Source organism: Hemitrygon akajei, chromosome 4 (assembly GCF_048418815.1).
Source record: "Hemitrygon akajei chromosome 4, sHemAka1.3, whole genome shotgun sequence".
In the NCBI taxonomy this organism is placed as follows: domain Eukaryota; kingdom Metazoa; phylum Chordata; class Chondrichthyes; order Myliobatiformes; family Dasyatidae; genus Hemitrygon; species Hemitrygon akajei.
This window is the reverse complement of record NC_133127.1, coordinates 37,805,764-37,826,611: the sequence shown is the minus strand read 5'-3', so window position 1 is coordinate 37,826,611 and position 20,848 is coordinate 37,805,764. Positions and strand designations below refer to the sequence as shown.

Below are 20,848 nucleotides of genomic sequence, written 5' to 3'. Positions count from 1 at the left end.
TATTGCAAGTTTCAAAGAGATCTGTCATCCTTTGAATGAATCCTTCTTCCCTTGTGAATGGAAATTGAACCCATGGACACTACTTCACTACATTTTTTTCTTATTATTCTCTTCTCTCTCTCTTTTTCTCCTTACTATTTATTAAATTTAAATGTTAATATAATATATTTACTGTAATTTACAGTTTTTGTTATGTATTGGAATGTACTATACAATAACAAATTTCACAATATATGCCAATATTAAACCCGTTTCTGATTCTGAAAACAATACAATCCAAATCTATTCAAAGGTTCATTTTATTGTCAAAGTATGCACTATTAATACAACTCTGATCTTTGTCTTCTCCAGATAGCCATTAAATGCAGAAAGACCATGGGTGCTGATGAAAGAAAAGATACCAACTCTCCACCCGGGCACAAAAAAGAATCAATACTTGCAGACCCCAAAAATCCCCTCCCTTCCTCGCAGTAAAAAAAACAGCGACAATAACAGTCTCTGACCTCGTCACTCGCGTTAAAAAAAATGACAATACAAATCTTTCTTCATATGACAAACCGACCATCTCTGGAACCAGTCTGGTGAAACTTCACTGCACTCCCTCTGTGGCAAGTACATCCTTCCTGGGGTTAAAAGACCAGAACTGCACAGAATATTCCAGATGAGGTTTTACCAAGGACCAGGAGAATTGCAATAGGATTCCTTTACTCCTGCTCTCAAACCCTCTCAATATGGCCATTATAACAACTGCATTCCTTGCGTTTGCCTCACCTACTTGTTGGCTTTCGATGACATGTGTACAAACACATCCGGATGCCTCTGAACATCAACTCTACCCAATCTGTCCCCATTTATTTACCCATTTAACCATCCAATGTGGAGTGGACCCTTTCGGCCCTTTGAGCCATGCCACCCCAGCAACTCTGATCTAATCACAGAACAAGTTACGATGACCAATTAACCTAGTCCAGCTTTGGACTGTGGGACAAAACAGGAACACCCAGGGAAAACTCACACATTCAGCAGAGACTCCTTACAGACCGGCACCGGCATTCGACTCTGAAACTCTGGAATGCCCCGAGCTGTAATAGTGTCACACTAATCACTTTTGTACCATGGTGCCCAAATAAATTTTAATAAATATTCCTGGGCCCAACACATTGGTGCAACCATGAAGGCGAACCAGCCCTCATTAGGAGCTTGAGCAAGTTCAGTATGTCACCAAAGACTGGTACAAGTTTCCAGAGATGTACAAAGGAGAGCATTTTGACAGGTTGCATCAGAACCTGGTTAGCAGACTGTAATGCATGCTAAGTGCTGCATAAGCTGTAGGCTCAGCCAGCTCCATGACAGGCACTTCTCTCCCACTATCACTATATGAGGCAGCAGTGCAAAAAGGCGGCATCCACCGCCAGGGCCCTCACTACCCAGAAAGTGCTCTTCTCATTACCACATCAAGGAGGAGCTTCAGGAACCTGAAGACCCAGGTTCAACAATTCAGCCTTTACTCCTCCACCATCAGATTCTTGAATGGACCATGAACCCATGAATGCTCTCATTATTCCTTTCTCCAGACTATTGTTGTATTTTTAGCATTAGCACTGTGCTGCTGCTGCATAAAAAACAAATCCACGTCAGTCAGAATAAATCTGATTTCCATTCTGACTCTGACACTCTGCTTCACTTTACGCTTATGGTGAATAACTTCACATTTTTCCACACTGCATGGTTATCCCCATAAATCCATCCATGCCATCTCCCTGGAGGGCGATTTCCACATCTCATAGCTCTCTGGATAAAGGAGATAGTCATGAATACCTTATTAGAGTCACAGAAATAGGCCCTTTGGCCCATCTAGTCCATGTTAAAACCATTTAAACTGCCCATTCCCATCATCGGGACCATAGCTCTCCATACCCTTACCATCCATGTACCTATCCAAACTTCACTTAAACATTGAAATCGAGCTGGCATACACCACTTGTACTAACAGCTCATTCCACACTCTCTCAGGACCCTCTGAGTGAAGAAGTTTCCCCTCATGTTCCCCTTAATCCTTTAACCCATGACCTTTAGTTGTAGTCCCACCCAACCTCAGTGGAAAAATCCTGCTAGCATTTGCCCTAATTTTGTTACTGGATTTTTGATGACATTCTTAGAATGAATGTGTTCCATGGTCCTTAGAAAGGAGAATGTGGAGAGTTAGGATTTTGTAGATAAAGTCACAATAGGGCAGATGCTGGAATCTGGAACAACAAACGAACTACTGGAGGAACTCGGAGGGTCAAGTAACCTTTGTGGAGGGGGGGGGGAAGAAATTGATAACGTTTTGGGTCAAAATATGATGCAGAGTTTCAAACAGAAGCATCAACAATTCCTTTCCTCCACAGATGCTGTTCAACCCAAAGAGTTCCTCCAGCAGATTGTGTGATTGTGTGTTGCTGCAGTTTTTTTCTTAGATAGAACATAGAGCAGTACAGCACAGGAACAGGCCCTTCAGCCCACAAAGTGGTGCTGAACCAATTAAATTAGTAATCAAATGGGCAACTAAACTAATCCCTTCTGCCTACACAATGTTCATATCCTTCTATTTCCCTAACATTCACGTGCCTGTCTAAACATCTCTTAAAATTCCCTAACGTATCTGCCTCCATTGCCACCCCTGGCACCACATTCCAGGCACCCACCACTCTGTGTAAAAAACTTTCCCCTCCCATCTCCTTTGAACTTACTCCCTCTCACCTTAAGTGCATGGCCTCTGGTATTAGACATTGCAACCCCAAGAAAAAGGATACTGCCTATCTACTCTCAGATTTTCCCTCAGCCTCTGTTGTTCCAGAGAAAACAACCCAAGTTTGTCCAACCTCTCGTTATAGCGCATTCCCTGTAGTCCAGGCAGCATCCTGGTAAACCTCTTCCACACCCTCAACATCCTTCCTATAACGGAGTGACCAGAACTGTATGCGGAACTCCAGATGCAGCCTAAATAGAATTATATAAAGTTGCAACATAACTTCCTGACTTTTGAACTCAGTGTCTCAACTAATAAAGGCAAGCATGTCATCTGCCTTCTTCACCAGGCTACCAATCTTTCAGGGAGCTATGAACTTGGACCCCAAGATATCTCTGCCTATCACCATCTCTTTACATTTGACCTACCAAGGTGCGCTACTTCACATTTGGCAGTTTTCCCTCCCATATCTGCAACTGTATTCTTTGACAATCTTCTATGCCAGGAATTTTCAACTTTCTTCTGCTCATGGACCACTTGTGACTTTCATTTATCCCTGTGCCCTACCACCCTCCATAGTCTGTGTTAGTTGCTGATGGTTTATTTTTGGTCAACTGTAAAATTATTCTTATATACAGTAAATATTTATGTTTTGACAGGTTATAGGAAATATTGTATGTTAAACATAATGTTACAGGTGTATATGAAAAACTATTTCAAACCTCTGAAGAGGATACTTTATTTATAATATAGATAATATTCTTCCAACCAGCAATTAAAAAGCATTTAATATTGTTGCTTAGGGTATTTGGTGAAATCCTTGCAACTAGTGAGTTTTGGAATATCCAGTTTCTACTTGATTAAAGATAATTGAAGATCACCTCTTTTTCACAACATCATGACGGTTATGAACTTTTGATAGCAGGTGAAGAGCTTGACTGAAACCACATTCAGCTAGTAAAGAGGTGGAAAACCCAATTAAAAACAATTTTGCTTTGTCCTAGAGCTATGGAAACTTATTTTGAATATCACTAGTTATCCAGAAATTCTGCTTGCTGCATTTGAATTTGCTTGAGCTTGTTCCATCACTTTGCAGCTCAATAAGACATTCATGCAATGTGGTGTCAATATCAGTCATGTTCACTCCAGATGGATCCACCACCCAATCTGGAGTATGCACCTCCAGCAGGTCTCTGGGACTGAAATTCTGTATCACTGTGTTGTCGTTTCAAGATATACAATCAAATCATCATCTTACGATTCTATTTTAAGAGTGGCCACTGAAGGAAATTACATAAACTCACAACATCCAATACAGCTGCTGAGAAGTTGCGCGAGTTTTCCAAGGGAAGTGGAAATAGCCTCTTTGCATACGAGATTGCAGTTTTTTCCCTTGTAACTGCTTGTTTAATAAATTCAGTTTTGCAAATATATCTAATATACGTCAGCTATTCTGCTGCCTCATTTGCATCATCTAGCATATTTTTCATTCAGGGTTCCAATTAAATTAAATACATTCATTTATTTTTATTTATAGAGTTTAGTAATATTCCATTAAAGCAGCAAACTTATCATGGCCTATTCAGAAGCTCCTGTGGCCTCAATTTCTTGTTTTTGTTTTACTTGTGGCCCCTTCAAAATGCAGTATTGCCTCCTGGGGGAGCCATATGACCCACGCTGAGAACTACTGCTCTATGCTATCCACGACACTATCATCTGCAAACTTACTAACCTACTTATCTACATTTTCATAAAGGACATCTCAAACAGCAGAGGTCCACACCTCTGAAGAACAGCACTATTCACAGACCTCCAGCTAGAATATGTCCCATCGACCACCATCTTCTGTCTTCTATGGGTAAGCCAGAATTAATTCAAACAGCCAAGATGTTTGACAAGATCACCGTGGAAAGAAACCTCCTTCCCCCCCCCACATATCTATCAAGTTGGATTGATCTAGGAACATACAAATTAGAAGTGGGTGCAGGTCAATCCTTCGCTACCATTCAACAAGATGTGGCTAACCTCAACTCCACCTCTCTATCTAGCCTGCATAACCTTAGCTCGGCCCACAGTCACTCACTGACAATTCTATTTACAAACAAGGGAAAATCTGCAGATGCTGTTTCAGGCCAGGACCCTTCAGCAGGACTGGAACATCCACTGTACTCTTTTCCATAGATGCTGCCTAGCTTGCTGAGTTCCTCCAGCTTCTTGTGTGTGTCACTGACAATCTGTCAAGCTTTGCTTGAAACATAATTGGAACCACTGCTTCCACCACCATTTCAGGAAGAGATTTCCAAAGACTCATGCTCAGAGAAACAGAAGCTAATCTCTGTCCTTTATTTTACAAAAGTGATGGACTAGGTACAGAAGGAAACAGGTTAATGGCCTGATAGGTATAACCTTAATCTTGGCACTGACTTTGAGAGTCTTTTTACACCTTCTTCAGTATGCTAAGGCCAGGGTCATCTATATTCTAACAAAGGCATGTAACCATTTAACATCTTAGCTGCAACTTGCTATTTGTCTCTCACATAATTAGTCTCATTAATAACCTTTAATTATTTGTGAACCTTTGTCCAAGAAACTTATGCTCATGTTGCCCAAGTAGCTTGCTGACTTTGACCTAACCATTTACACAGTCATTCTGTAAGTCTTGTATCCCATCACAGTCCTCCTTGGTATTAACATCCCCTCTAACCGATGAGGAAAGGAATTGCTTGCTGTTGGATCTTCTGCTCTGCTGAAGCTCAAGAGGAGAAATATTCACCCTCCAGAACTGAACACCAACAGTTCTCTGATACAAGGACCTTTGGTAACAGAGAAGTTCACAGGGGGCAAATGGAATTGTGCCAACTCCCTCTCCACTGAGGCCAGTGGGGAGGACATCAGGTGGGGGAGCCCAGCTTCAAACACGCGACAGGCGCTGCTATTTACATTAAAATTAACACGCAGGTAAAGCAGTAAGGAGGATCCCACAGTCAGACCAGAATGGCACAGTGGCACAGCCACTATCTCACAGCTCTGCAAGGTGCCATGGAGTTGGCACATTCTCCCTGTGACCGTGTGCCTTTCCCCCCAGGCCCTGCAGTTTCCTCCCACATCCCACTGATGCATGGGTCTGTGGGTTAACTGGCCAGAGTGAGGGTAAGGGGTAGAATCTGGGTGGAGCTGCTGGGAACGTGGGGAGCATGAAACATGACCGATGCAAACGGCTGGTTGGTTTTCAGTATGGAGGCAGTGGGTTGAAATGCCTGTTGCCATGCTGTGTCTCTCTAGGAGTCTCTAGAATTGATCTCAGAGGGAATCTGGTTGAGGGTTGCCCTACCCTAGCCTGGTCCCAGTTCGTCACCATCCTATCATTCATGATACACGGTCACCTTCGTACTATTGGCATCACGAGCCAAAACAGTGTCATAATTAATGTCATTACATATTCACTAGGAAACAGGGGATGTTGCACGATCAGGAAGTTGAGTCAGAAGATCAGCCCTGACCTTGCCAAATGGTGGGACAGGTGTGAAGGGCCTAACTGCCTACTCCTGTTCCCATTTGTTATGTTTAAACCTCTTAATGACCAATGAAGTGCTTGTGAAGTGGTGTCACTGCTATGACATCGGTCAAATTAACCACTACTGAGAGATCACTTACATTCCCCTGAGACACGATACAGTTTTGCATGTTATCCGGTATGTATTCCCAGAAACCCACCAGGCTGGACTAGAAACTGCAGCCACAGTTCTTATCAGCATTTGCATTGTGTGTGGGTAGGTTTACACCTGAGCAAATTATCTCATTACAGAGAGTGTTCAGTTAATGGGGTCACAGTTAAAGAGCTGGGCGTTTCCGTATCTGTTTACTGAGAGGAAGCAATGGTTTTATTAAGGGTGAAAGTACCAGTAAGTGTTTTATCTTATCTTGCAATGATTCTACCTGTATGCTTTTTAAAACTGGTCGGAACTGGAATTGCTTGTAAGGGTTCAAAATTAAAACCTGCTTATTATAGAAAAGCGAAACAATTCAAAATCTTTTGCAATCCGACAATCATCAGTCAGCTCTTTTATCTTATCTACGGTTTAATGTAGTTATTGCCCTGCAGGTCCAGTCTGGCTGGTTGATGGAGCAACTCTTTCTGAAACATTACACTGCAAGGCCGACTTCAATGGGCCCGGACCGAGCTTCTCCACGGAGTCTCGAGCTCATTGTGTCCCGTTGTAAACCTCTCCACCCTTTAATATTCACCTGACCATTGAGGCCAGGAATCAGGAGTCAGAGTGCACCCTTTAATTGCTATCTCTTTTGTGATGAGCTCATGGTGTTCTAGTGAGTAAATAATGAAGAGACACAAGAGACTCCAGATGCTGGAATGTGAAACAAAAAGACAAAACTGCTGGAGGAACTCAGCGGGTCAGGTAGCGTCTGTGAAGGAACATGGAGCATCAACGTTTCAGGTCAACATTTCAATTCTACTCTTTCAATCCAGCTGGTGTGTCTTGACCCAAAACACCGATTGTCCATATGTTGTCAGACTCACTGAGTTCCTTCAGCAATTTGTTTGTTGCTAATAACAAAAGAAGTCCGTTTCCCACAACCCACAGAGGAACTGTGTGTTGTACGGCCAGGAACTCCATTACATGCATGACCTGGACATCATTAGGAACGTGACCTACGGGTTCATTTTGTGTGCAACTGACTCGGAGCGGGTATCAGCCATGCCACCTCAGGACATTACTGGGACAATATCCCACTGGTCTTTAATGGACCTGGAAATAATCTTCAATGCAATCTAACAGGCGAGTAACCACTCCTGCTGAAGCCACATCTCTGAAGCGGTCAGTACCTTAACTCACACAAACCACAGAGGTAAACAACATTCAAAATGCAATCAGTGAAATACCCGATTGCAGAATAAGCGTGTTCATAGCCTGAATAAACGTTTTCTCTCTACACAGACACTGCTTGACCTGCTGAGGTTTTCCAGCATTTTCTGTTTTTCTTTCAGATTGCTAACATCTGAAGCAACATGTGGAGGAACTTAACAGGTTGATCAGAATCTGTGGGAGGACAGGACTGGTTAAAGCTTCGGGTTGAAACCTGCATCGGGACTCATAATACAGAATTTCAACCCAAAACGTTGACAATTCCCCTCCCACCCCACAGATGCTGCTGACTTCCACCAGGACATTGCTTATCGCTGCAGATTCCAGCATCTACAGTCTTTGTATCTGCTTTTCACCTCTGTCGTCTTCCTTTGCTTGATCTCCCTTGTTTGATCTTCCTTTGCTATGAAGGTGCCATTACTATTTTGGCACGTGAATTATTTTGAATATAGTTGAAGGCTTAACCATTCTGTTGTCTTGGACTTCTGATTGGATCCCATCTGCATTCAGCAATGAGAATTGATTCCTAGTTAACACACACAAAATGCTGGAGGAACTCAGCAGGCCAGGCAGCACCTATGGAAAAGAGATGCCTGGCTTGCTGAATTCCTCCAGCATTTTGTGTGCGTTGCTTACATGTCCAGCATGTGTAGATTCTCTCTTGTTTGTTATTCCTAGTTAGCTTCACAACAAATCACAAACATCTGCTTCTGGTTCAGGTTTGCTTGGGCTGGGGAGGTCGAGGCATCAGCACCCCCCCCCCCCCACCCCATGTGCTCTGCTCCCTGAACAAATGTCTACCTGTTGCTTTTCAGCTTACTTTCTAATGCCCCAGGAGATCAGACCAACCTCCTGGTGAGTGAAGGCTGTCACCTCGGGGAATATCCGATGATCTTACCCTCCCCATTCTTCCCTTTCACACTCCCCAACACACAACCAAAGGTAACAAAGACTGAAAGCTGACAAATGAGTGTCTATCCTGCATGATCGCAAGCCTGCAATCTCTGTGTCAGATCGGTTTCCCATGTTACCTCGAAACCAGGGTCTGAGTCTTACTGAAGTACAAAACTAGGCTGACAGTGCAGTGCAGCACAGGAGGAGGAACTGCATTTTGGATGAGACACTTCAAGGTGCTATAGTATTCCATTTAGAAGAGGAAGGAGAGTCCACTCTTCTAAATTGTTCCTGAGTAGATGTTCCTCCTTCCCTCCATTCCTGCCTTCCTCCCTCCTTCTCTCCAAGTGTCAGACATCCCACCTCTCCCGGAAGTTCCAGGAGTCTCCTGCATATTGATAGTGGCTCCCTGACACCCGCAAATTATATACAATATCCTGGAAATCAATTTTTTTGAGAGGGAGAGGGAGAAGAAGAGCGAGAGTGAGAGGGAGCATCCTGATTGGTCTCTCTTTGTGCTAAGTAGACCCATCAGTTTTCTCTGTGGGTGGGCTTTAGAGTCGACCTCTCTCTCTCTCTCTCTCTCTCACATTGTCCATCAGTTCAGTTTAGTGTCCTGCTGCGCCATGGCAGAGTGTTCCAAAAAAAGAAAATATAAAACGTACTTCACCCCAGACTACACTGAAGTGTATTCCTGCCTAATAGGGGTCAAAAATAATGACAGTGTTGCTCGCTGCACTGTTTGCAACAGTGACTTACCTATTGCCCATGGTGGGTTAAATGAATATTGAGGTAAGTTTAACAGGTGTCATTCATTCATTAGCATAGCTAACATTACTTAAACTAGCTGGCTAGAGCTAAGAAGCTACTCTATTGAAGTCCTACGTGATGAGGCCAAACTCCCTGTAGACCTGCTTAACGTTGTAATAAAAAAAACATAACTCCATGATAATATAAGTACATATTTCAATGTCACATTTTCTGCATATACCCAACTTGGCTTACAGATTAGACAAAATCACTAAACAAAGTATTACATACACCCTTGGAGTGGGGGGATATGGGGTTGTGGGGCACGGGGGTGCTACCTCCCTGCAATGAGTTTTTGCAGGGTGGGATGTCTGAAGTGTCCACTGCATCAATGTTCCAGCTGCTGATGGTGGGAGCTCACTGTGTACACAAAGACAGCAATTACCATGGAAGCCAACACATGCCATGCTCCTTCACAGGCCCCGAAGCTGCTTGGTTTCATTGAGATACCACTCTGTGATTTGCAGATGCTGGAATCTGGAGCAAAACACAAACTTCTGGATGAACTCTGTGGGTCGCACAGCATCAGTGGGGGAGAAGGGATGGAGACCCTTCAAATGAACGGATGTGGGCAGGTCCTGATGCAGGCCCTCAACCCAAAACCTTAGCTGTTCCTCTGCTTCACAATTCTGCCTGACCCACTGAGTTCTTTCAGCAGTTTGTTCCTTGTAATTTGGAGACCGCTGGAGAGAGGGAATGTGTTGTCACAACTTACTTGCCTGAGAGGCTGCAGCAAATAATTGGATAGGGGAATGATGCAAATTGATTGGATCTTGCAGAAATAGGTTTTAATGTGTGTGTGGGGGGGGGGTATTTTAGAGTCTCGAAGACAATACCAGGTGAGATGTGAAATCCGCTTATCCCATCTGCTTCCCAGTTGGGTTATAATTACCCCCAGAGAAAGAGGAGGGGAGAAGAAGAGTGAGAGGGGGTAGAGAAAGAAAAGTTGGGGCATGGGAACTAGCGACGGAGGGAGGAGACAGGAAAATAGACCAGGCTTTAAAGACCATCAAACAATTGTAACCCTATCTTTGTGCTTTCACGTGTGAGTGAAGCCATGGATACAATAGGCACAGTGAGCACCAGTGCAATGGTGGCACTGCCTCATTGATCAGCACATCATTACAACACAATGGGAGGTCATTCAGCCCGCTGAGTCAATGCTGGAACTGGTGAAGAGTAGGAGCACACCGTACAATGGACATTTTGCTGAAAACCTGTGTGTAATCTTCCACCTATTTTGAGCTCCGGTCTTTAATCAGCCGCAGGGGAACTTCGGCTTGCTCCTTCACAACCCCTAGCCTAAACTTGACCATGACCTTCATGTTATAATTACTTTACTCACACCTCAGTGCCTTATATCATTTAGCTTTTAAAGAATTTAAAACTGGAAAGACACCATCCAGGAAGAGATCAGCAATTTGTTCATTGTTCACACTCTCTGCAATAGAAAGCAGAGAAATAATTCATTTGTTTGTCCTCCCTGTTGGCATAGAGACACGAGAATCTGCCCAAGTTTTGTAAATAGACAGTAACGTACTGAATAATGCATTGGTTTCTTGCTTCTCCTCGCACTGTTGGCAGTGCTGACTGACAAACACCATTCACGTTGTATTCTGCCAACAGCTTGCAGTCAGGGGAACAATTAAAGGCTCACACTTACACACAACACCTCCTGACCCTGGCACGCCCCAAGGCCAATCCAGTGCCAGTACTGCTGTAGTTTAAAAATGGCAGCCGCCAGTTCACACAAACAACTCATTGGATAATGGAGTCATAACGTAATTCAGCACAAAAACAGACCAATCGGTCCAACTCATCCAGGCTGACCAAGATTCCCATTTAAGTTATTCTTCTAAACCTTTCCCCTCCACGTACCTGTCCGAGTGCCTTTTAAATGTTAGTGTATTTGCCTCAACCACTCTGCAGCATGAAGTAAGGCGATGCAATAACAGAGACTGCCAGCAAACCAAACTCAATTTCTACCATTGTCCGTAAGGAGTCTGTACATTCTCCCCGTGACCACATGGGTTTCCTCCAGGTGCTCTGGTTTCCTCCTGCATTCCAACGACGTACAATATGGGCATGCTAAGTTGGTGCCAGAAGCATAGCGACACACGTGGGCTGCCCCCAGCACATCCTTGGACTGTGTCCTGATGAAGGGTCTTGGCCCAAAACATTGAATGCTCATTTCAATGGATGCTGCCCGACCTGCTGAGTTCTTCCAGCTTGTTTGTACATCCTTGGACTGTGTTGGTTGTTGATGCAAATGATGCATTTCACTATATGTTTCAATGTTTCATGCAACGAATGAAGATAATCTTTAATGTTCCTCTGGTAGCTCATTCCATATACCGTTTGACTACCTGCTCTGTAAAAAATTGTCTTTGAGGTTCCTATTAAATCTCTCCCCCTTACCTTAAACCCATGCCCTCTAGTTCTTAATTCCTCAACTCTGAAAAAGATGTATACCTTATCCATAGCCCTCATGATTTTATACACATCTATAAAATCACCTCTCATTCTCCTGCACTCCAATTAATAAAGACCAAACTTGCCCAATTTCTTTCTATAATTTAAATCTTGACAATGTCCTCATAAATTATATCATGCTACTTACAGCAAGAATTTGGGCCTGAACACTGAAGAGAACTTCCCTGATTTTCTTTGAAAGTCTTGCCTGATCCGAGATGGATAAATGGGACCATCTCCAAAGAATGGGAGATTTCTTCTTCTGCCTGCCTGGCCAATCGAGGACAGGGGATTTGCTGAGCTTCTGCTGACCAGTCTGGCTCCCCTAACACAGATCATCTGTGGCACCCAGTATTCAACAGAAATAAAAGCTCTGTTTACCTTTTATCAGAAGAAGGCAGCGACTTTGGGGGCTCAATCCTGATGTCAGGATCCCACTCTCCTGGCGGTAGGACAATTACTTCATCCAGGAACTCGTCGATTCCAGCCAAGAGATCTTCATTGTCCTTGGCTTTGTAAGCAATGTCATGAAATAGCTAAATCGATCAACAGAGAGAAAAGCAACCTTTCAACGAACAGTAAACAGTGACAAATGCCACAAAATACAGTCTTCCATGATCATGTCCTAACTGGGAGAGTAAGAACAGGATAAGGCCATTTAGTCTTTCAAACCTGTACTGAATCCAGTTTAGCCAATGCAGGACAGGTACAGATTCAAAGGGTTAAATGGCTTTCCTCTGTTCTGACTTCGGGACAGAATAGGGAATATTTATCTTCATGATTTAACCCTTAAATCCTTTCTCAGCAAAAACCCTACTGTAGGTGCAAGAAATTTGAAATAATAACAGAGAATACTAGAAACACTCAGCAAGTTAGGCAGCAGAAACAGAGGTATTGTTTCAGGTTTGATGCCTTTTTAGCAGTCTCAATTTTGAAATGAGACCATTAAAAATGATTCAGTGTAGTGTCTCAACCCTAGAAAAGCATGAACAGATACCATTAACGACACCTGGGTCAGGGAGGACAGGTTGTATGTGCTCTGCCCGAGACAGTAAGAGACTCCAGAGTTATGGACACGGCTCAGCACAACACATAATCCAGCCTCCCCTCTACACTTCTCACTGCCTCAGTAAAGCAGCCAGTGTAATCAAAGACCCCAGTCACTCTATACCTTCCCTCTTCTCCAACCCCTCCCATCGGGCGGAAGATACAAAAGCCAGAAATCACATACCACCAGGCTCAAAGACAGCTTCCATCCTGCTGGTATCAGACTATTGAATGGCCATCTAATACGTTAAGATGGACTCTTGATTTCAAGACTTATCTAGACTAGATTCTGGAATGGTTCCAGAGAACTTGAAAATTGCAAAGGTCACTCCACTCTTTAAGAAGGGGGAGAGGTAGAAGAAAGGAAATTATAGGCCAGTTAGCCTGACTTCATCACTGGTCGGGAAGATGTTGAAGAATACTATTGAGGATTAGGTTTCGGAGTAATGATAAATTAGCCCAAAGTCAGTATGGTTTTCTGATGAAGAAATCTTGCCTGACAAACCTAGTGGAATTCTTTTGAGGAAATAACAGGCAAGATAGACAAAGGAAAGTCAGTAGATGTTGTTTATTTGGATTTTCAGAAGGCTTTTGACAAGATGCCACACACGAGCGTACTTAACAAAATAAGAGCAGAAAATATGACAGAAAAGGTACTAGGATGAATAGAAGATTGGCTGAGTGGCAGGAGGTAAAGAATGGGAATAAAGGTGACCTTTTCTGGTTGGTTGCCAGTGACTAGTGGTGTGCCACAGGGTTCAGTTTGGGGCCACTTCTTTTCACAATATATGTCAATGATTCGGATGAAGGAATTGATGGCTTTGTGGCCAAGTTGGCCGATGAAATGATGATAGGGGGATGGGCAGGTAGTGTTAGGAAGCAGGGTGTGTTCAGAAGAACTTAGACAGATTGGAGGAACAGGCAAGGTACTGGCAGGTGGAATATAGTGCAGGGAAGTGCATGATCATGCACTTTGGCAGAAGGAATAAAGGTGTGGAATATTTTCTAAATGGGGAGAAAATTCAAAAATCAGAAGTACAATGGGAGTTAGGAGTCCTTGTGCAAGATTCCCTAAAGGTTAACTTGCAGGTTGTGTCTGTGGTAAGGAAGACAAACGCAATGTTAGCTTTCATTATGAGAGGACTAGAATATTAGAGCAAAGATGTAATGCTGAGGTTTAATAAGGCATCAGTTTTGTGAGCAGTTTTCGGTCCCTACGTGCCAAAGGTGCATTGGCATTGGAGAGGGTTCAGAGGAGATCCACAAGAATTATGCCAGGAATGAAAGGGTTAACACATGAGGAACATTTGATGGCTATGGGCCCGTACACACTGGAGTTTAGAAGAACAAGGGGGAAACCTCATTGAAACCTATCAAATATTGAAAACCCTAGGTAAAGTGGATGTGGAGAGTATGTCCCTATAGTGGGGGAGTCTAGGACCAGAGGGCACAGCCTCAGAACTGAGGAACATTCATTTAGAACAGAGATGAGGAAACATTACTTTAGCCAAGTGAGATATGGCATGGAAACAGGCCATTCAGCCCATCATGTCCAACCAACCATTTACAGTAATCCTACACAAATCCCCTTATTGTTCTCCCTCACCCACACACTGGTGGTAATTTACAGCAGTTAATTAACCCACCAACCCACACGTCTTTGGGATGTGAGAAGAAACCCACATGGTCACAGGGAGAACATGCAAACTCCACATAGTCAGTGGCCAAGGTCAGGATCAAACCTGGGTCTCTGAAGCTGGCAGGCAGTGATTCTACCATCTGCACCACTGTGTCACGCACATTGTGTTGTACTCTTAGTCCTCTCACAACACCAGTTCTGGTCAAAATGCAGTGGTGTGTCTGCTGAATGGCCTGTTTCCGTGCCATATCTCACTGTGACTCGATGACAACCCCAGAGAGCATGATGAAATTGTTGTTTTTTCAGGAATCCCTTTACAAGTGTGCAGCAGTGGGACTGGTCTGTGACAGGAGCAGAGGGAGAGTGAACGAGTGAGTCTTTGCTGATGCTTGCAAGGGGACTTCATGTGAGCTAATGAACAAGGAAGAGCCAATCTCAAGGATGATTCAACTCCACGTTTTGCATTTCCTGCATAGGAAACCAGAGGCTCAGGAGGGTGTCCAGTTGGCACATTTGCTGTGTCCCTGCTGTCTGCCAAGAGACATCGATGTGACTTGGGGTGGGATCTCATTCAGCAGGACATTGTTGGAAATAGACAAGGAGGGTTGACAGATCTCAGGCTTTTGGTGTTGTCATGGGGCCAATTGGAAACTGCAGCAACCAGTCCAGAATTCAAGGGTGAAGGGGCAGAGTTCCTGATCTAAAGCCCTCTCCAATTTTCATTAGAGAACTGATCGGTGCAAAATTAAAGCAGAGAACGTTGAACATTACAGCACAGGCATAGGCTCTTTGGCCCACAATATCTATGCTGAACACATTGCAAAGTTAACTGATCTCTTCTGCCTGCACCTGAGCCATATCCCTACATTCCTGAATATTCATGTGTCTAAGAGGCTCATAACTACCATTGTCATTTCAGTTTCCACCACCAACCCAGAGGGCGCATTCCAGACACCTATGACTGTGAAAAAAATGCACATCCCCTCTCACCTTTAATGCATGTCCTCCAATATTTGACATTCCTACCACAGGGAGATTAAAAGAAAGACTATCTACTCTATCTGTTCATAATTTTTTTTAAAAAACGTTCTAGCTTATGACTCCCCAGAGTAAACAACACAAGCTCAATCAATCTCTCCTTGGAGCTCATGCCTTCTAATCCAGGCAGCAGCTTTCAGACCTTTCTTTTAAACCGTGCCATGGACTGCTCTTTATCAGATTATGGTATTGCTTTGCACTGTTGAAACTATGTGTTATAATTATGTGGTCTTTGTCAGTTAGTCTTTTATCAATTATGGTATTGTCTGCACTGTTGAAACTATATGTTAACTATAACTATATGTAACTATGTGGTTTTGTGTAGGTCTTGTAGCTTTAGGTTTGTCTGATGGGTTTGTAGTTCCTTTCCGGGGAACGTGCTAAGACGGTAGCGCGATATCGATATGCAGCAGCCTCTCCGCACTCTGGATTGGGGATTACCAAACGTTATGTGGTCTTTCTTGTGTGGTCTATTTTGTGCTTTTTTGTGATATCATTCCGGAGAACGTTGTCTCATTTTTTAACTGCATTGTATTTGTGGTTTATAAATGACAATAAACTGAATCTGAATTGCGGTAAACCTTTTCTACCTCCTTTCCAAAGCCTCCATATCCTTTCTGTAATGAGGGGACCAGAACTGTATACAAAGCTCTGTTACACTATACCCTGACTCACCAAGGCCATTCCCAGTCCTGATGGAGCGTTTCAACCTCCACCACCACCCACCCTACCCCACCGATGCTGCTCAATCTGCCGAATTCTTCCAGCAGCCTGTTTGGTGCTCCAGATTCTGGTATCTGCAGTCTCCTGTTCCAAGGTTGTAACAGATGACCCACCTAACTCCCTTCAACCTCAAGAATGCCATTGACCTGTTGTAGAAGTAACACCAAATACTGGTCCAGTTCAGACTACTGGTGTCACAATACTGAGTACATCTTCCTCTCCTGGATAAAGTCCAGAGCTGAAACAGCCCAATCTAACTCTGCATGCTTCTTTTTGGGAAAATATATGTGATCAAGACAAAAACATATAGTTTGATACTGCCAGTCTCCAGCCAGGTAATCAGCTTCTCATTCAGGATTTGATTGAAACTGCAGGACTATGAATTAGACTTCAGAAAATGCCATAAAACACATTTGGAACAGAATAAGACCATAAGGAATAGAAACAAGCCACTCGGCTCAAGTCTACTCCGCCATTCTATCAACCCCATTTTTTGGCCTTCTCTCCATAACTTTCAACCACCAGTACTAATCAAGCACCTACCACTCTCTGCCTTAAAAATGCTTGAAGACTTGGCCTCCACTTCCCTCTGTGGCAACGAATTCTTAAGATTCACCGCTCTATGCCTGAAGAAATTCCTCCAGATCTCAGATGTAAAAGGACCGTCCTTTATTTTGAGGTTGTGCCTTGGATCCTGGATTCAGCTACTAATGCAAACAGCCTCTCCATATCCACTTTCAGCTTTCGGTAGGATGCTCAAGACTATGGCAATGCCATGTGACAAATAAGTTAGCCTGTTAGATATTATTCTTGAGTAAAACTCCCAACACATTTGAAATTCTATATTTTTTTAGATATTATATGTTGTGAGAATAACAAATTTTCCAGTAAGACCAGTTAGTGGGGGACAGTAGCGTAGCAGTGAGTGTAATGCTTTACAGCATCATTGACCCAGGTTCAATTCCCAGCACTGTCTGTAAGGAGTTAGTATGTTCTCCATGTGACTGCATGGGTTTCCTCTATGTGCTCCAGTTTCCTCCCACATTTTTAAGCTGAATGGGTTAGAAAATTGGGAGCATGCTACGTTGGCACCAGAAGCATGGCTCCAAGTACACACACCCTCAGACCGATGCAAATGACACATCTCACCATTTGATGTTAATCTTTCTAATTTTTTTCTAAGTTAAATGGAGTGTGGAAAACAGGACCATGTACAATTTGTTGGAAGTGTAGAAACTGGGATCTCAGTGAGGAACCGGGGTCTGAGGCAGAGTGGGAGCCAGGGGTTGAGTTGCTGAACCATAAGGATTTCTGGAATAGTCAGATATTATGCAACTCGCGTTTTACTGAGTGTGGAATGGTGGCTGGCAAAGGGATCACGGTGACCCACTCCATCTGACTGGGAAGCCCAGGAATTCCGATATTGGTGTCACGAGGTGGTGACAGGATCATCAGTCTCACCTCATCTGACATGAGTGTAGCAATTGCCCTTCCGATCTCGTGGTAGGATTTAGCCTTGCCTTTCGGTCCCAGCAGAACAAACAGGAATCTGGATAAACAGAATCGCATTAAAAATCACACTAGGTCTAATGATTACATTATATCCACCTCACATCTGGACTCATTGGCCTGCCTTGGAATCCAATATGCCAACTTCACCGTCTTTATCCCTCCCCCACCCCACTCCCACTGCCTCTGTAACTCCTCCAGCCCTGCCACCCTCCAAGGTCTCTGCTCTCCTCCATTCCAGTGACTGGAACACCCCAGCTATTGCCATCCCAATGGTAACCATGCCTTCTACTGCCAAAGTCCCAAGTTCTGGGAAATCCTCCTTATCCCTCTTCTCCCTTTAACTCATTCCTTGAAGTGTCTCCCTTCACCAAGAATTCAGTCATCTCACCTGAAACACATGAATCTGTGATAGATAATGAATCATTCTGTACCGATCTCTCTGTAATCAGGGCAATTGTCTTGACTTATAACATTAAATTCAAAGTACATCTTTAGTCGAAGAGTTATACTGCACAGAGCAAGGCCATTTGGCTAACTTGTCCATGCCTGTCTTCGCCAATCCTTTTTGGTCCATATCCCTCTAAACCTTTCATATCCACATACAGCACCTGTCCAAATGTCCTTTAAACATTGTAAATGCAGCACCCACCCTCCCACACCACCACTTCCTCTGGCAGCTTGACAATCTACATTACCTACCATCCTGTGTGTGAAAAACCTGCCACTTGGGTCCCCTTTAAATCTTTCTCCTTAAACTGATGGCCTCCAGTTATGGACTCCCTTACTCTGAGAAGACGACTGTGACAATGCACTTTATTGATACCCCTTATGAGGTTATAAACCTCTACGCAGTCACCTCTCAGCCTCCTTCACTCCAAGTTATACAGTCATTGCTTTTCCTTCTACCTCGAGCCCTTCAACAACTTTGATGAGAGTCTTTTCTGCACCTTCCCTAGCTTAATCACATTCTTCCTATTGTATGTCAGCTACAACTGTACAGACTGTTCCAGGAGCTCCCTCTCATCCCAAGAATTAGTAAGGTGAATTGAATTTGGGCCATTTCCAAAACTACAGGACTTCCCTATTTAAAAAACCTGTTGCAATAAAGCCTAACATGCAATTTGACCCCTTAACTACTTGCTGAAACTCAATACTAATCTTTTGTGATTCTCGTTTATAACTCAAGCCTTCCAGTCAAGGCAATATTCTTCTGAATGATTTCTGCACCCTCTTTGGATTAATGACAACTAGATACAGAACAGGTCACTTAATTTATCTATCAGCAGGGTAGCTGTCAATGCTGCATGGCCTCAGCACTGCGCTGGTACCTATGGATCTGAGCTCCTCTCTCAGGTGCCGGACAACTTCTATCCATCAGTGACCAGAGTCATCACTGATCCCCAGCTGATGATGGGACCGGCCTGTGGAAGCTGGTGAGACCCCCCAGCATTCACTCACCTGGTTGGCACAGGGACCTCCGTCAGAGCCCCCAGCATCACAGCCTGCTGCAGGCGCACGAAGGCAATGAAGGGGGCCTCCAGGAAATCCACTTCCCCCACCAGCACATTGGAGGCCTCGGCGTCCCGAGGCAACTTCTTCATGAACTTGTTCTTCAGCTGGAATGAGAAAACCAAAAGGTGGTGGTTAGGGAAGGTAGTTGGTGAGTAAAAGGCCACGTGGTACTTTGGCTCAGAGATGGCTCTGTACAGGAAAACCGGAAAGCTGGGGTCAAACGGTCACTAGCAATTCAAAAACGGAGCTCAAGCAAAATCCTTTCCCTGGGGAGTGGAGAGAGAATGGAACTCACTCCCACAGACGTAGCCTTAAGGGGAAGTTTGATGAACACATGGGAGGAGCAGAGGGCCAAATAGGCTGGCTTTGCACTCTAATGTCAATGGTTGGCTGTTGCTCAACTGTAAACAAACTGAGTTAAAGCAACACAAATTGAGTATAACTCCAGACACAACAACAGCACTGAGGGAGTGCCAACTATCTACAATGCCATCTACCAGCTAAGACCCATCAAGGCCCTGCTGCCCTGATGTGAATGATGGTGTGGCGGAAATTCAAAGGGGAGCAGTAGTTATCCCCCAGAGTTAATACTTATCCCTCAACAAACATGATTGGAAATAATAGCTATAACTTCGATTATCACTTTGTAATAACCTGACAACTGTCTTCAGTATCTCGTCATGGAGCCATAGAGCTGAACAACACGGACCAACTCATCCTTGCCAACCAAAATACCCAACTGAACTGTGCAGTGAGCCAGAGAGCATTGGGCTCCGAGATTTCTACAGAACCGGTTTTTGTTAATTGTTGTCTTAACGGGAGTTGTTCAACCTTTGCGCTTTCTGGTTAATCTTGCCAAGTTAGTTGTGGCTGGCATGGGTTTTCCCACACACTGTGGTTATTTAAAGTGGACTCTCGATTAGTGCTTTTCACAGAGTCCTTGCTTTGAGAAAGATTTGTCTGACGTTGTCGCTTGGTTGATCCACCAACGCTCTATTGGAATTCCATGTATGAACTCATGCTTCTATCTCCACATGGGAATCTGTCGTTCCTCCTCACTGTTGTTCAGTCGTTACTGCGACACAGTCCCATTTGATGTATTTGGGACATACCCCTACTGTTCCTGTCCATGAACTTGCCCAAATGCTGTTATTGTACCTGCCTCTATCACTTCCTTTGACACCTCATGTGAAATGTTGCCACTCAGATCAACTTTAAATCTTTCCTCCCTTTAACATTCAACCTATCTCTGAAACTCAGCTCCTCAAGTCCTGGCAACACCTATACAAATTTTCTCTGTACTCTTTCAAGCTTATTGGTACTTTTCCTATAGGTAGGTGACCAGAATTGCACTCAATACTCTAAAATTGCCCAACTCACCAACGCCATAAACAACTTCAACGCAACATCCCAACAGCTGTCCTCAATACCCAGATCTATGAAGGCCAATCTACCAAAAGTTCTCTTTACAATCCCATCTACCTGTGATGACACTTTCAAGGAATTTCTTATCTTGATAATGACATATTCTCTTTCACATGCATGAGCTGTTGGCAACACTGACAAAACCAGTATTTATTGTCCATC

General features: G+C 43.8%; 1 protein-coding gene across 6 annotated transcripts in view; it reads right to left on the bottom strand.

Moving 5' to 3' along the window:
* Nucleotides 1-20,848, bottom strand: part of LOC140726256 (electrogenic sodium bicarbonate cotransporter 1-like) — a 199,507-nt gene that overhangs the window by 93,634 nt on the left and 85,025 nt on the right. For all 6 annotated transcript variants that reach the window (XM_073042380.1, XM_073042382.1, XM_073042383.1 and 3 more), the window contains 3 exons: nt 19,208-19,365; nt 17,699-17,786; nt 12,172-12,326 (listed from right to left, as the gene is read on the bottom strand). In XM_073042380.1, the coding sequence (XP_072898481.1) occupies nt 12,172-12,326; nt 17,699-17,786; nt 19,208-19,365 (401 nt within the window). The remainder of the gene's footprint in view (nt 1-12,171; nt 12,327-17,698; nt 17,787-19,207; nt 19,366-20,848) is intronic.